This window comes from Tachysurus fulvidraco, chromosome 17 (genome assembly GCF_022655615.1).
Source record: "Tachysurus fulvidraco isolate hzauxx_2018 chromosome 17, HZAU_PFXX_2.0, whole genome shotgun sequence".
Classification (NCBI taxonomy): domain Eukaryota; kingdom Metazoa; phylum Chordata; class Actinopteri; order Siluriformes; family Bagridae; genus Tachysurus; species Tachysurus fulvidraco.
The window spans coordinates 3,973,234-3,990,733 of record NC_062534.1 but is presented as its reverse complement, the minus strand read 5'-3'; the positions used below and the strand labels follow the sequence as shown (position 1 = coordinate 3,990,733).

General features: G+C 42.3%; 1 protein-coding gene across 1 annotated transcript in view; it reads right to left on the bottom strand.

The window, feature by feature from the left end:
- Positions 1–17,500, bottom strand: part of LOC113646004 (A disintegrin and metalloproteinase with thrombospondin motifs 2-like) — a 161,487-nt gene that overhangs the window by 26,974 nt on the left and 117,013 nt on the right. The window contains exon 5 of the mRNA XM_047802651.1: positions 8,440–8,523. Within this exon, the coding sequence (XP_047658607.1) occupies positions 8,440–8,523 (84 nt within the window). The remainder of the gene's footprint in view (positions 1–8,439; positions 8,524–17,500) is intronic.

The window sequence follows — 17,500 nt, the reverse complement described above, 5'->3', positions numbered from 1 at the left end:
AACTGAAGTTCATTATAAAAAAGCTGCCTGACTCGTTTCATAACATCTGGAAGCAAAATGATCCCAAAATACAAGTCTGTTCTGAAATCACATTCCTTTCTTCTTGTTCAGAAGAAGAACAGAACAGAACAGAAGCCGGGGCCTTTATTATCGCCACATATACATAACGGCACAGTGGAATTCTTTTCTTCACATACCCCAACTGATGAGGTTGGGGTCAGAGTGCAGGGGCAGCTATGATACAGCACCCCTGGAGCAGGGAGGGTTGAGAGCCTTGCTCAAGGGCCCAGCACAGTGGCAGCTTGGTTCTGCTGGGCCTTGGACCCCGATCCTCCCAGAGCCTCCACTGCCCCTCAACATCCAATACTGCCCCTCGTAATCAAAAATAAATAGTAGCTTTCTTAAATTTTTGTGGTCAGGGATTGGAGTTTGCAGCAACCTGTTAAGTACTTCACCTGAGGTACTTACTATTAAATTGATATTGTCCTTAAAATCTGTAAATCGTTATCTGAGTCCTGCTTTAAACCGTTGAACAATACCACATAAGACTTCGGTTATATTGGTCATTAGGTTACTTCGATTTTACCTAATGTTAAATTTAGAAAACATAAAATGGTCTGACACACAGATCGCATCACGCCGCCGTCCCAAGCCGACGAGCGTGCGATCCGTAGATTCAAAACATTAGACAGTGTGTGACGTGGCCACCGCAAGCAGAAGATCCTTTCCAGATGTGTGTCCTGAAACCGCCTTTCTTCCATTCCATGCCATCGAGTTCATGGACCCTGATGCTTAAAAAAAACGAATGCAGTGACCACGTCTGGCCAGTAGAGAGCGACGTTGCTGTGGTGAATCCAAGTGCTGACACCGACACTCGCTCCAAAGCTGTCACTCTTAACATCGCTCGTAGTGTTAATCACGCTATCATCACTTACTAAAATAGCAGAAGACTAATTTAGTAAGTGCTTATTTAATATTTCAGCAGAAGAAAAACAAGGATTTCACTGTTTCTGGTTTGATGGCTTAATAATGCTGTACTTTACAGATTTACGCCATACACCAACGTGGTCAATAATAAAGTCATTATATGTTTAGTCATATTGATCCATAGGGAATTATGGGTTTATCTTCACAAACCTGACGGCTCAGGAGATGTCGATTCGTCTTATACGGCATCTGTTCTGACTGCATATCGAATCACAGGTTTATTTTAATGCGCTCGCTGTAATACTTTATCGTTTCTACAGTAACTGCTAATTCACAGGGGACTTGTGGATGTACTGTACGCCGGATGCCCCATAACACTAGTGAGGAAAAGATTGACAAAACGGTGTGCTGTGATTTCACACATTAATACAGAAGCATATAATCGTCTGCTCCCACAACTACCAGCGTGTAGTCTTCATTAAACGTAGGATTTACATGGATCTCTTCTAACTGGGATGTGTACAAGCAGAATATTGTTACTATTGTGAGATTTTCTGTATGCTTATATCTTCTACAAGTCTTTAAACTATCATTCTTAGCCAGAGGAACATCTTCAGGACTCGGTAACATGGCGAGATAAACGCTTTATAGCTGCTATATTGTAGTGTAAGTGTTATCTTGCCTCTGAAACGTTCCAAAAAAATCCAGCTATAAATGAATAAAAAGTACATCATCAGGTATTGGCGAACTACTGTTGTGTCAGACGAATAAAACACTTCTAGGATATCACCTTATTGAAAAATGCCACAAAATACACACAAAATATTTCTCTGTTTTTCAAGTAACGCTGCTTTGTTCTTTTAAAGGTGCGGTCTCCGTCATTTGAAAGCTAATGTTGACATATAAAATCACCAAAACAAACACGCCCCTAACTAAAATGGGTCCCACCCCTGTATCGATAGCTCCGCCCACACATACATACGTAACCCAGGCGACTAACGGAAAGAAATGTGTCTTTATCACAGCTGAAGGGAAGAACAATACGATTGTAGATAAACAAACAAGCAAAAATGACACACAAGCATAATGATGTAAAGGACAAAGGCATATATTAGTTCTGTGTAACAAAGCAAAACCAACGTTACTCACCTATCGAGAAGGAAAAAAAGCGCCTCGGCGTCTTAAGTAAAGTCGGCCACATATTCAGAGGTCGGAGTTTCCCGAGTCAGTAACTCCTGAGCTAAACACTGTTACTACACAAAACGCGGTTGTAGCTGCCTCTCTACATTACTACGATAGAAAAGAGGTGTTATTTGTGTAGTAACAGCGTTTAGCTCAGGAGTTATTGACTCGGGAAACTCCAACCTGTGAATATGTGGCCGACTTCCTGCTCCTTCAGTTCTCTCCAGCGCTGGAAAGCTGATCCTATATTAACACGTCCTACTTCTTACCTTATCGTCTTTCTTCTCTTTCTTTCTTTGTTTTTATCCTCCTTGTCAATGTTAAAACCGCTTTCTGCTAATGTCACACATGCGCACTGAACACTCTCTCCACCCATATTGACAAGCCCCGCCCCGTTCTGCTCATTGGCTACACGTTTGTTTTGATTTTTGTTTTAATTTTTGTTTATTATTCGGCCCGACTCGGTTTTCTGAAGCAAAAATCGGAGACCCTGCCTTTAACGGCAAAGCCGTAAGTGTTTTATGGACTTCCGGGGATGTTTCATTACGCGTTAGTAGGTTCATATGACAGGACATTGTCTGGTCTTTCATACCAGACATTTGATAAAACACCCCGACTCTGATTAAGATGTAACTGGCTTTAACTCTCCATCTAATCTCCTTATTCTAATCTCCTAAGCTCTGCTACTATAAAATTGGCCAAATACACACAGTCTCATCTTCTCTCAAGCCTTTTTGTGGTGTGTCAGCCCAAGGACACTCTCTCTCTCTCTCTCTCACACACACACACACACACACACACACACACACACACACACACACACACACACACACACACACACACACACACACACACACACTCTCTTTCTCCAAAAAGCAGATGGGAAGGCAAATGTGTGATGTAGGAACCTTGTTTAAGGTACTCGGGGTCACTTGGTTGATCAGTTTGCACTGCTGCCGCCGGCAACGGTTGCCAGAGTAATTGGGGATGATGGACAGCCTGCTGGTGAGACAGGCAGGGCTGCATGCTGATTGGGCCCAAGGAGGAGGCAAAGACAGTGTATGAAGACATGAAATGGATGAGAAATAGAAGGATGGATCTGATGAAATTATATCCATAGGTATCTGCGACCGGTTATGTGATAGAATAAGATGGAAATGAGAGACAAAGGTTCAGCGGTTTAGAGACAGAGAGAAGCAAATCTCTGTAGATCTGGATTTGGCTGGCAGGTAAATGTGGGACAGTTCGTGTTATTTGGTTTAATCCAGAGTGACAGTGGCTCCAAATCAGCACAAGAGATGCCATCTGCCCCAATTCTGTGTACTGTATGCTTGTCCAGAGAATCACATCATGCTGTATATCAGATGTCCTGGGATAAAGAAATCAGAAGGACTGTGGTTTTACACAAGGTCACTGGGCTGGTTACAAAGTACAAAGGTCAAAAAATATGGAGTAACCTGATCTCAGCATAGAACCCTAAAGCTGTGACTGTCATGCTACCTGAATAATAATAACCATCTATCCAACTTACGGGGGGCACGGTGGCTTAGTGGTTAGCATGTTCGTCTCACACCTCCAGGGTTGGGGGTTCGATTCCCGCCTCCGCCTTGTGTGTGTGGAGTTTGCATGTTCTCCCCGTGCCTCGGGGGTTTCCTCTGGGTACTCCGGTTTCCTCCTCCGGTCCAAAGACAGGCATGGTAGGTTGACTGGCATCTCTGGAAAATTGTCCGTTGTGTGTGAGTGAATGAGAGTGTGTGTGTGCCCTGCGATGGGTTGGCACTCTAGGCACAGGCACAGATAGGCAAAGGCTCCCCGTGACCCGAGAAGTTCAGATAAGCGGTAGAAAATGAATGAATGAATGAATCTATCCATCTTCTGTACTGCTGATCCTTCCAAGGGTTGTGGAGAACCTTGGAGTATATCCCTGGTGACTCTGGGAAAACAAGGTTCTGGGACACTCTGGATGTGATGCCAACTCAAGTGCACACACTCACATTATGGATAATTAAAGATTCCTTTCAGCCAACAATGAATGCCTTTGGAGTGAGAATTGAAATCTGAAGGTTCTTCACAAAGGTGCCCCCCTTGAACCGCCACCTTATTGTGGTGGAGGGGTTTGCGTGCCTGAATGATCCTAGGAGCTATGTTGTCTGGGGCTTTTTGCCCCTGGTAGAGTCTCCCAAGGTAAACAGGTCCTGGGTGACAGGCCAGACAAAGAGCGGTTCAAAAACCCCCTTATGAGAAAAGTTAAATCAAGGTCCATGACGTCGCCCGTTAAGGCGCAACCGGGGCCCCGCCCTGGAGCCAGGCCCGGGGTTGGGGCTCGCACGCAAGCGCCTGGTGGCTGGGTCTTGCCCCACGGGGCCCGGCCAGGCTCAGCCCGAAAGAGCGACGTGGGCCGATCTCCTGTGGGCCCACCACCTGCAGGAGAAACCGTAAGGGGCCGGTGCAATGTGGATTGGGTGGCAGTCGAAGGCGACCCAATCCCCAGACACGGAATCTGGCACTAGCCTGGACGCCTCCCTGGAGAGGTGTTCCGGGCATGTCCAACCGGGAGGAGGCCCCGGGGAAGACCTAGGACACGCTGGAGGGACTACGTCTCTCGGCTGGCCTGGGAACGCCTCGGTATTCCCCCGGAAGAGCTGTAGGAAGTGTCTGGGGAGAGGGAAGTCTGGGCATCCCTGCTTAGACTACTGTCCCCGCGACCCGGCCCCGGATAAGCAGTAGAAGATGTATGGATGGAGGTTCTTCACAGAACTATACACCTTCACAAAGAACCATTCAAGAACCTATGTAAGATAGAATGGAACCAAGAACAAAATGGCCATTGCTAGCTATTAAACTGAACTACTTCCTACTGAACTATTTCCTAGTTGAAAATAAAAAAAAACAGGGCACATGAAAAAGATGGAAACCTTCTACAGACGTATGCCAGTCTCATGTCGAACTAGTGGAGAACCTGCTGAATCCTTTGGATGCTGACCTTCATTCTTGAGGTCATGAATCTTAAACGATGGTGAGTCGATGCTCATTCTTACTGAGAGTGTGTTTTTGTGTGCGAATGAGAGAAATCAGATGGCTCTTGGAAGCCCATCAAGTTGGAGATAACACTGGGCTAGTGTGTCACTTGATCTCACTACATCCTCTCATCTCATCTCCACTTACACCAAGCAGGAAGAGGGGAAGAATATTTTTTACAGCTCTGTGTACATGAATGAGAAAGCACCATCACTGATTGTTTATCTTGTATCTACTTCCCATAATGCTTTTCTGCATTCCACTGGGAAATGGTAAGGGATGGGGATCAGGGTGGGCATCCAGAAGCCAGCTGCATAAAATCGGTGTTCTGTGTGATTTTGGTGCAGAGCTGTGAAGGTGTGCTACTTTAAAAACGCTCCCTCTGGGAACAACAAGCTTTTAGTTTTAGTTTGCCCAGTCCATCAGAAAAACATGTCCTAGTATCGGACAGTGTCCATCTGATGCATTGTGTGTGTGTGTGTGTGTGTGTGTGTGTGTGTGTGTGTGTGTGTGTGTGTGTGTGTGTGTGTGTGTGTGTGTGTCTTCTACGTTTCGGCAAATTATTAAGGCAACATCATCATTTTGGTTAATCATTTTGTTCAGTGTTTAAAAAACATAATTGTGTGTGAAAATGTGTGTGCTAACAGTTATGACTTTAGCTAGCTCTGTGTGTGTGTGTGTGTGTGTGTGTGTGTGTGTGTGTGTGTGTGTGTGTGTGTGTGTGTGTGTGTGTTCTACATTTCAGCAAATTATTAAGGCAACATCATAAATTTGGTTAATCATTTTGTTCAGTGTTTAAAAAACATAATTGTGTGTGAAAATGTGTGTGCTAACAGTTATAACTTTAGCTAGCTCTGTGTGTGTGTGTGTGTGTGTGTGTGTGTGTGTGTGTGTGTGTGTGTGTGTGTGTGTGTGTGTGTGTGTGTGTGTGTGTTCTACATTTCAGCAAATTATTAAGGCAACATCATAAATTTGGTTAATAATTTTGTTCAGTGTTTAAAAAACATAATTGTGTGTGAAAATGTGTGTACTAACAGTTATAACTTTACCTAGCTCTGTGTGTGTGTGTGTGTGTGTGTGTGTGTGTGTGTGTGTGTGTGTGTGTGTGTGTGTGTGTGTGTGTGTGTGTGTGTGTGTGTGTGTGTTCTACATTTCAGCAAATTATTAAGGCAACATCATAAATTTGGTTAATCATTTTGTTCAGTGTTTAAAAAACATAATTGTGTGTGAAAATGTGTGTGCTAACAGTTATAACTTTAGCTAGCTGTGTGTGTGTGTGTGTGTGTGTGTGTGTGTGTGTGTGTGTGTGTGTGTGTGTGTGTGTGTGTGTGTTCTACATTTCAGCAAATTATTAAGGCAACATCATAAATTTGGTTAATCATTTTGTTCAGTGTTTAAAAAACATAATTGTGTGTGAAAATGTGTGTGCTAACAGTTATAACTTTAGCTAGCTCTGTGTGTGTGTGTGTGTGTGTGTGTGTGTGTGTGTGTGTGTGTGTGTGTGTGTGTGTGTGTGTGTGTGTGTGTGTGTGTGTTCTACATTTCAGCAAATTATTAAGGCAACATCATAAATTTGGTTAATAATTTTGTTCAGTGTTTAAAAAACATAATTGTGTGTGAAAATGTGTGTACTAACAGTTATAACTTTACCTAGCTCTGTGTGTGTGTGTGTGTGTGTGTGTGTGTGTGTGTGTGTGTGTGTGTGTGTGTGTGTGTGTGTGTGTGTGTGTTCTACATTTCAGCAAATTATTAAGGCAACATCATAAATTTGGTTAATCATTTTGTTCAGTGTTTAAAAAACATAATTGTGTGTGAAAATGTGTGTGCTAACAGTTATAACTTTAGCTAGCTGTGTGTGTGTGTGTGTGTGTGTGTGTGTGTGTGTGTGTGTGTGTGTGTGTGTGTGTGTTCTACATTTCAGCAAATTATTAAGGCAACATCATAAATTTGGTTAATCATTTTGTTCAGTGTTTAAAAAACATAATTGTGTGTGAAAATGTGTGTGCTAACAGTTGTAACTTTACCTAGCCGTGTGTGTGTGTGTGTGTGTGTGTGTGTGTGTGTGTGTGTGTGTGTGTGTGTGTGTGTGTGTGTTCTACATTTCAGCAAATTATTAAGGCAACATCATAAATTTGGTTAATAATTTTGTTCAGTGTTTAAAAAACATAATTGTGTGTGAAAATGTGTGTGCTAACAGTTATAACTTTAGCTAGCCGTGTGTGTGTGTGTGTGTGTGTGTGTGTGTGTGTGTGTGTGTGTGTGTGTGTGTGTGTGTGTGTGTGTGTGGTGTGTGTGTGTGTGTGTGTGTGTGACTTGTCAGATTAAATTGCCAGTTACATTACATAGCTAGATAGTCAGCTTGATATTCTACTATATCAACTACAGTAGACTTATGAAGCTAGCGAATTAATTTAACTAAGTAAATATCATTTAATATCAATAACTATGCTAAATTAATGTGATCAAAGAATGTATATAAATTGCAAAGTAAATGACTTAGATACAGGTAGATAGCCAGATAGCTATGTTAGTCAGATTGATATACTGTACAACCAAACTGCATGTGTGAATATTAGTATTGAGAAGCTGGCAAAAAAACTGAAGTAAATTCAAATTTTTAATTAACTTATGCACACGTCATGTAATTAATATTGAATGTAAAAGTCTTTTATTACTAATAATTTTACTATTGTAAAAGTGTAATACTTGTAAATGGAGACCTATCAGTATGTAACGTGCTAACAGTGAAAGTATCTTGTAGCTCAAATTTTTATGTTTCAACAGTATTTCATATCAGAAACTGAATATTTGTGAATCCATTGTGACCTGCTAAGTCATCTATGTGACTTACTAGCTACATGACTTAGCTGGATAGTTAGCTAGCTAGTTAGTCAGCTTGATAATACAATAATACTTAATAATTGTAAATAGATTTAGATTTAAATTTATGTTTAATGTAATTTAATGCAGATAACTAGCTATAAAATCAATAATATCTATGTTGAAGCACTAGTTACTGTATATACTACTGATATACAGATAGTAAAGATGATTATGTAATACAATACTACAATGATATCATATCTATATCAACCATGTTAACCAAATACTGTACAGGAAGGAGTTGTTTGTCTGATATCATGCCAGTATTCTTTCTTGGACATAATGAAAAAGAAAACAGGCTAAAAGTTATCATTATGTCTATGAAATGAGAGAAAACCATGTAAGCAGTTGTCTCAGATGTTGCTTTAACCGCTTTGGAGAAAATGTATAAAGTATAAGAATAACATGTACAATGACATGCAGATTTACCTTTTTAGCATCTACCAGGACAATCCGTACCAGAACCACATTAATCCGCGCTCCCAGAGAATGGTCGTGGTAGATTTCATTCACCTGAAGAGATAAAAAAAAAACAGACCTACATTGGATACAGGGCTTTGATTCATTCATTCATTCATTCATTCATTCATTCATTCATTCATTTTCTACCGCTTATCTGAACTACTCGGGTCACGGGGAGCCTGTGTCTATCTCAGGTGTCATTGGGAATCAAGGCAGGATACACCCTGGACGGAGTGCCAACCCATTGCAGGGCACACACACACACACTCATTCACACACTCACACACTACGGACAAATTTCCAGAGATGCCAATCAACCTACCATGCATGTCTTTGGACCGCGGGAGGAAACTGGAGTACCCGGAGGAAACCCCCGAGGCACAGGGAGAACATGCAAACTCCACACACACAAGGCGGAGGCGGGAATCGAACCCCCGACCCTGGAGGTGTGAGACGAACGTGCTAACCACTAAGCCACCGTGCCCCCCCCATGTATTTTGAGTTTTCCAAAAGAAAATGTTTTAACAATATTTCTGTATACAATTATTTTTGTTCACATGGTTTGGTGAAAGGTACCAATAATTCTGACAATGCAGTTTAAATGATATTTTCATATTTAGCCATTCTGTATTCTTGGGCATGTTTAAAAATAATAAGAATAAGAATAAGAATTAGAAACAAGCTCCACGCTTTGCTCCTGTTGTATATTTCCGAGTCACTGGGACGATGTTGAGCCAGTAGCGTAATACTGGGAATAAGAGAAGACCTATTTAAGTGCACATTTCTCTACTGTGACCTCTCACACCAAAACCTCACCCATCTTTATTTATTCAGTTTGCTAAAGAATGGGACTGCAGGAAAAAGGCTCCCAGACTGAGACAGCAACGGAGACAGGCAAATTGGCCCTGAAGTTCAGACATGGTGTCCTCTGCCTCCCTGGAAGCCTGCTAATGAGACACAGCGATATACACACAAGCAACAACGATGACATTTATTACAGACTACCCAGACTACCTGTCTCTTTCGCCATCTGTGTGTTTATTTATTCGTCTTTTTTTGTTTTCTATATTGTCCTGTCGTCCCCTACTTCGATGCTGTGTCACTGACACTGACGAATGGACCTTGCCTGGCCATTAATGCACCTGATCACAAACAATATAATGATCGGTCAGTCATAGCATGACCGTTTGTGGTACACAGTCACATCTAGGGCTTGGAGCCACATTAATGTGAACCCCTAAGAAAAAGGTGCCAGACTGTCTGAGCGCTTTAGCAAGATAATGCACATATAAACACAACTCAGACCCGGTGCATGGCAAGTGCCATAAGCACTACTTTACAATGACACAACAATAATCGTCAGACTAGTTGTAATGTTGTATCTGTTTAATAAAGTCAAATAACACTTGAAGATAATGCATTAAGTACAAAAATAAAAAATAAAAAACTTGTAAGCTTGCAGTTAGCACACAAATTAGCACATGGTGTATTTTTCTTATACAATACACTCTCACTCACTCACTCACTCACTCACTCATTTTCTACCGCTTATCCGAACTTCTCGGGTCACGGGGAGCCTGTGCCTATCTCAGGTGTCATCGGGCATCGAGGCAGGATACACCCTGGACGGAGTGCCAACCCATCACAGGGCACACACACACTCTCATTCACTCACACACACACACACACTACAGACAATTTCCCAGATATGCCAATCAACCTACCATGCATGTCTTTGGACCGGGGGAGGAAACCGGAGTACCCGGAGGAAACCCCCGAGGCACGGGGAGAACATGCAAACTCCACCGACACAAGGCGGAGGTGGGATTCAAACCCCGACCCTGAAGGTGTGAGGCGAACGTACTAACCACTAAGCCACTTTCTACATATACATTACATATTGTTTCTTGTCTTCACATAATCCAGCTTGCTAGGAAGTCAAGATAAAACTACAGTACAGGGTCAGAAACAATATGGCAGCTTGGGCTTGAACCTCCAACATTTACAGTAGATCCAAACGTTTAACCACAGAACCATTCACCCTTCAGTGTATCCATTTTCTCTCTTAACTAAGGTCGAGGGGAAACTCTCCTCTCAAAACTATTGCCTCTGGAGTCTATCCCAGGGTGCTCAGGGCACAAGGTGGGGGACATCACGGATGGGATGCCAACCTATCACGTGCACACATGCTTACACTTCCATTCCCACAATATGGACAATTTAGATATGCCAATCAGCCTACGATGCATGTCTTTAGACTGCGGAGAAAACCCCAGACTACCCCAGAGGTGTGAGGCAAATGTGATATCCGATAAGCCACCATGCACCACACTTTCCACCTTTTATCCAATGAATCAATGTGAAATCTTCTCTATATCTCTCATTTCTACCCGTTAAACATGGTCATCTGTACCTGGTACTGACAAGCAACCATTTGTGCTTAAATTCAGGGGTTGAGTTGGGACTGTTTAAAATCTGCTAAAATGATCTGTCACTTGTTTGAAGTGAAACTTGATCACGCCTGGGATTTTTTGTCCCTGGAAGGGCATGGTGGCTTCTCACTGACCCCAAACATTGACTTTCTGAATGTTAATGGCCAGTAAATGAGAGTGGGTTCCCCCCGGCTTTACTTATGCACCCCCACAGTACACAGCACACTAGGATCGTATATTATAAGGACAATTCTGGTGGGGCTTTAAAACCCATTTTAAATATATGGGGTCCATGACAGCATGCATTCTATCTTGTCTTCTACCCTGGGATGTTGGTGAACAGCGAGAAACAGAGAGGGAGGGATGCGTAGAACAAGACCTCTCCCTGCATGCAAACAAGACACCGGAGAGAGACGCCAAAAGCAAGCTAACAATGGAGAGAGAGAGACGGGAGAAATAGAGAGAGTATGAGGGAAATGGAGCGGGGAGATAGCTGAGAGAGGGAGAAGAGATAGAAGAGTAGGGAGTGGGTAGCAGAGAGCGCAGTCAGAGAGGGAGTAAAGTCTAGATACGCGCAATAGGAGAGAGAGAGAAACGAGAGATGTGTGAACGGTACGAGGTGACCATCAGATAGAGAGAGTAGGATATAGAGATGTAGCATAGGATATAGGCTAGGCTACAAGGACTCGGGAGAGAGTAAGTGTCTAGAGAGCTATCATTAGTAGTATAGATCTATATGGATAATGTACTGATAATGATATATAGACTATGTTTAAATGTAGCTATATATTTCTACAGATATATATTTAATCGCTATATATAGACATATATTTAAATGTATCTATATTTCACTATCTAATTAAATAGTATAGATAAATGGGGAATATATAGATAGATAGATGTATATCAAATTTGTGTATATATAGATAGATATATCTATATATATTTAAGTGGTATAGTATCTATAGTTTAATATGCTATATATACTATATAGTTCAGTGGATCTATATAATCTACATCATATATTTTACCATAGATAATTAAATCTATATATCTATAAATATATAGTCAATGGACGAGAGCGATCTCTCTAGATTTATCAATATATCGACATATATATTTAACTATATACTAGAGGGATCCATCTACGAGTTTAAAGTATATCGATGTTTTTACTACGATCGCTCTCTATTGCAATGTCTCTCTCGAAGATATCTCTCTCTCTATCTATTTCAGGTTCTAGTATCTCTCTTAGAGAGTCTTCTCTCTATAACTGTCTCTCTATCTAATCACACAAACTACATATTAGATATCATTCACTATAGAGAGCGAGAGGGAGAAGAGAGAGAGAGAGGGGGAAAGAGGGAGAGCAGGAGAAAAGAGAGAGAAAGGAGAAGGAGGGGAAAGAGAGAGAGGGATACAGGAGAGATTTAATGTATAGAATAGAGTATAGGGAGACGAGCGCTATATGTAAAGTCTCTACGAGACCTTTAGATGTATAGAGAGATCTCTCTCTCTCTCTCTAGCTCTCTCTATTCTCTATCTCTCTCTCTATAACACACACACTCTAAACAACCCACCAAAAACCCAAAACACAACACACCCCCCTCTCTCATGCTGTATGTTAATGATTGTAAAAGTGCACTCCTCATTAGTGCTGCCCTGTTTCCCGGCCTTGCTCAGGAGCTCAGAGTTTCATCAGTTACTCCACAGCCTACAGGTAACTAATGGAGACCTAGAGGTCGGAAAGTCAGAAAATCATTAATATCTAATTAATAATGCAGTAGGGGCCAGTTGGGAAGACAGGGAATAAGGATGTGGGGAAAGCAGGAGGAAACTAAAACAGGAAGAAACCAAAGAAGATAGAGAAAGAGGGGTTAGATAACACTGATGTAGCATGAGTATGGAGAACAAGGAGAAATTCAAGTGCAAGAAAAAAAAAAAGGCAAAATACCCCCAACAGCAAAATACCCCCGACGGAACTTCGGCGTACAAAGCGCCACATCAAATTCATCAAACTATCTGGATTTGTCAGGAAAGTGCTGCAGTCTATTCATGATCTCATACAAAAAGGTTCCCACCGGCGAGACGAATGTGTGAAAGCTGGAAACATGCCATTTAAATATATCTCCTAAGAATAACTACGAGACAGCAAAGGAAAGAGAACAAGCAGGAAATGAGTCGCTACATAACCACGGCTTAGGTGTAATTCTTTCACAACCTCTTGACCTCTTACACTTCCTGCGTTGTCCCTTCCGTTTTGTTCCTGTTATGGTGGAGGAACATTCCACAGCGGCATGTGCACACGCTCCACGTTTTTCTGCCTTATTACTGAATGTCTGCCATTTTCACCTGACATTTTGGACTATTATTACCTGTCTGACATTTCGGCGCCAGAACAACGTGTCTACAAAGAGCTGATTACATAATGGCCTCTCCGCTCACGCCTTGTTTACTCCAGAGCACTAATACGGAGGAAGCAATTAATATCGCCGACACGCAGTTCACACAATTAGTGCTGAGCGTGAAGGTTTGTGATCCGTTACTCATCCGCTACTGATCCACTGACTGGATGTGAGTAATGAATTTGCTCTGAGTTCCCCATCACTGCATGTATGAATGTCAATGGCCTTCGAGATAAAGAACGAATAAGCTCGAACCTCTCTGGAGTCCTCGGAAAGCTTCTGCAACGGCTTACTGACGGTGGGACTCGGGTTTGAATCACATCTGTGTCATGTGACGTCCATATTTGTCAGACAGTTACCACATTTATAAAGAGGAATACAGATCGCAATATGTAAAGAGGGCAAGAAGTATTTTATAACTGCTGCAAAATAAACTCTAATAAAGATTTTAATACCTCTTTAATGCACTGCTTGGCATAATAGTTTTGGCCAATTAACCAAGTGTGTATTCCATTTCTTCACTAAATGTGCTGGACCATATGTTTACAGCATTTAGCAGACGCACTTATCAGGAGCGACGTACATTTATGTGATTTATACAGCTGAGCGATTGAAGGTTAAGAGCCTTGCTCAGGAGCCCCCAGTTTGGTGGTCCTGGGAAATAAACTTGCAACCTTCTGATCAGCAGTCCAACACCTTAACTACTGAGCCACCACATATGTCTAAGGGGCTTTTTATACACCTGGTCACTTCATGCGTTTTCTGTGATCCGATAGCTATCCGACGGTAAAAAGACCAGGTCTAAATTCCATCCGAAACGTTTTCGAGACGGATATAAATCCGATCGCTCAAACCCCTTCAGGAGGTGGTCTGGGACGCGTTTCAGCTGAAACTGGACAGGTGTAAATGCATGTGGTTGTTCAAGCCACATACGTCAGCGCTATACTCCTCCCGAACGGATGTACGTCACTCGCAGGTGACTCGCGAGTCGTGCATCGCGCCAGAAACAAATATGTTTTCCCACCAGCACTGGCTCCGATCTTTCACCCAGGTGTCTCGTTGGGTCTTAAAGCGTGTTCCGTTTCAATTATCCCGGAAATGAGGTAAAATACATTTGCATATTGGGCGAGAGTAGTGAGATCGGATCGATATCCGATTCGCCGGGACGCATTTATGTGGCCTGATGGAGCTAAATGGAACAGTTCTCACAAATCAGATAGCTATCGGATCAGAGACAACACACGAAGTGACCAGGTGTAAAAAGGCCCTGTGTATTGTATGAGTCAACCGATGTGTGCATGGCTGCCACTCCAAAAGTTATCATTATTATCCCTTGTACCTAACTAGTCCTCCAACACGCTACAATCCTTCACGCTCTCTGAGATCACAACACTCAGGACTTCTGGTCGTTCCCAGAATATCAAAGTCTACTAAAGCTGGCGGGGTCTTTTCGTGTTTAAACTTTGGAATAGTCTTGGTGATAGTGTTCGGGGCTCAGACACACATTCCCAGTGTTCTCTTTAGTCAGGTGTACACACACTACTTCCCATAATCTTGTGCTCTAATACATGTACATGTACATTATCAACTAGTGCTTGCTAACATTATGAACGGCGGCTACGCTAATTCATCTGCACCGCTTTTCTCTTTCTACCCATCACAAGGCATCCAGAAATTGTACCAGCTCCGATTGTCTTCGGTGCCATGAGGATTTTGAACCTTCTCCGAGATGAGGCCAACCATGTGAGGATCCTGAGACGTCTAGAAACGTACCAGCTATCCGAACATGCTAAGACGAGATGCCAACTCCGTGTGGTCTTCGAAGACAGACTGTCAGACTGTTTATTTTCACACCCTCCAGTGTCACCCGAATGAGGACGCGTTCCCCTTTGAGTCTGGTTCCTCTCAAGGTTTCTTCCTCTTCCATCTTAGGGAGTTTTTCCTCACCACAGACTTGCTCATTTGGGATAAATACAAACACTTTAAAATATATCTAATATTAATCTTGAATTTTAGTATTACTCTCACTCTCACTCATTATCTACCGCTTATCCGAACTACCTCGGGTCACGTGGAGGCTGTGCCTATCTCAGGCGTCATCGGGCATCAAGGCAGGATACACCCTGGATGGAGTCTCTCCCATCCCAGAGATAATGTAGAGCAGTAATAAATGCCCCACCTCATTAAATGTGAGGTCTCCGTTGTTTGAAAAATGCTTCAGAAAACTGAGTCGGGACGACAAACAAAACAAAAACAAAACAAACGTGTAGCCAATGAGCAGAAAGGGGTGGGGCTTGTCAATATGGGCGGAGAGAGTGTTCAGTGCGCATGTGTGACATTAGCAGAAAGCGGTTTTAACATTGTCATGGAGGATAAAAACAAAGAAAGAAAGCGAAGAAAGACTTACGATAAGGTAAGAAGTAGGACGTGTTAATATAGGATCAGCTTTCCAGCGCTGGAGAGAACTGAAGGAGCAGGAAGTTGGCCACATATTCACAGGTTGGAGTTTCCCGAGTCAATAACTCCTGAGCTAAACGCTGTTACTACACAAATAACACCTCTTTTCTATCGTAGTAATGTAGAGAGGCAGCTACAACCGCGTTTTGTGTAGTAACAGCGTTTAGCTCAGGAGTTACTGACTCGGGAAACTCCGACCTGTGAATATGTGGCTGACTTTACTTAAGACGCCGAGCCGCTTTTTTCCTTCTCGATAGGTGAGTAACGTTGGTTTTGCTTTGTTACACAGAACTAATATATGCCTTTGTCCTTTACATGATTATGCTTGTGTGGCATTTTTGCTTGTTTGTTTATCTACAATCGTATTGTTCTTCCCTTCAGCTATGATAAAGACACGTTTCTTTCCGTTTGTCGCCTGGGTTATTTATGTATGTGTGGGCGGAGCTATCGATACAGGGGTGGGACCCGTTTGGGTTAGGGGCATATTTGTTTTGGTGATTTTATATGTCAACATTGGCTTTCAAACGACGGAGACCCCTCCTTTAATCTAACAGTCTAGTCCAGATGGTTCTAAGAACAGGAAACTTTAACTACAAGCTTTGTTTCCTAAAACATTTAAGGAAGAGAAAATATGAAAAATGGATTGCAAAGAAAAGATAAATACAGAGACTCCTATCTCACACCCAGCATTCCCAAGACCTGACGTGAACGATGGACGCAGTCCACGTGGATACCGACATCTGACCATAATACTCCTTAATATATGCATCCCGAATCTTCTTTAATAATCAGATTGAAATCTATTTTATATGCATAAAACTTGGGAACATTTAAACCGCCACTTTAATACGATCGTCTCTGATTCTTCATCATGCCAATAAACCTGTGGGTTTTTTTTTTTTTTGTTAACAGATATTTGGCCTTGAGTTGTGTGAGATATCTGACATCAGGTCTACGCAGGTCACTGCTGTGCACGCAGTAATATTCCCATTCAGTAATTCACCTGACTCCCACGCTGAGATCGACATGTTCTCATCCAGTCAGAAAAACTATTCTCAAACATGTACACGGAGTAAACGCAGACACACACCGCCTGTGATCGTACACTTGGAAAGACAAACGCTGAACAAGACTTTTTGTAATCGTTCTGAGGACCTTCTACGGCCATAAGGATTACTGTAGTGAAACCGATACTATGACGACTAAGAAACCTCACATGAGCTTAAATCCCATAACACGACATTTATTTTCATCTCAAACACACACACAGTCATTACACACGCTTCTATAGTTATGAGGACATTTCTACAGTACTAAGGTACTTTCTGGCCCGCACAAAGGTCTAAATACACACACACACGCACACACACACACACACGCACACACACTCACACAAACCTGTGTTCACAAAACATGACACACACATGAAAAACAACCTCAACATCAACACACACACACACACACACACACACACACACACACACACACACAACCTGCGTTCACAAAACATGACACACACTGAAAAACAACCTCAACATCAACACACACAAACACACACACACAACCTGAGAGCACAAAACACAAGACACACACACAACCTGAGAGCACAAAACACAAGACACACACACGACCTGAGAGAAGAAAACACAAGACACACACACATGACCTGAGAGAAGAAAACACAAGACACACACACACACGACCTGAGAGAAGAAAACACAAGACACACACACA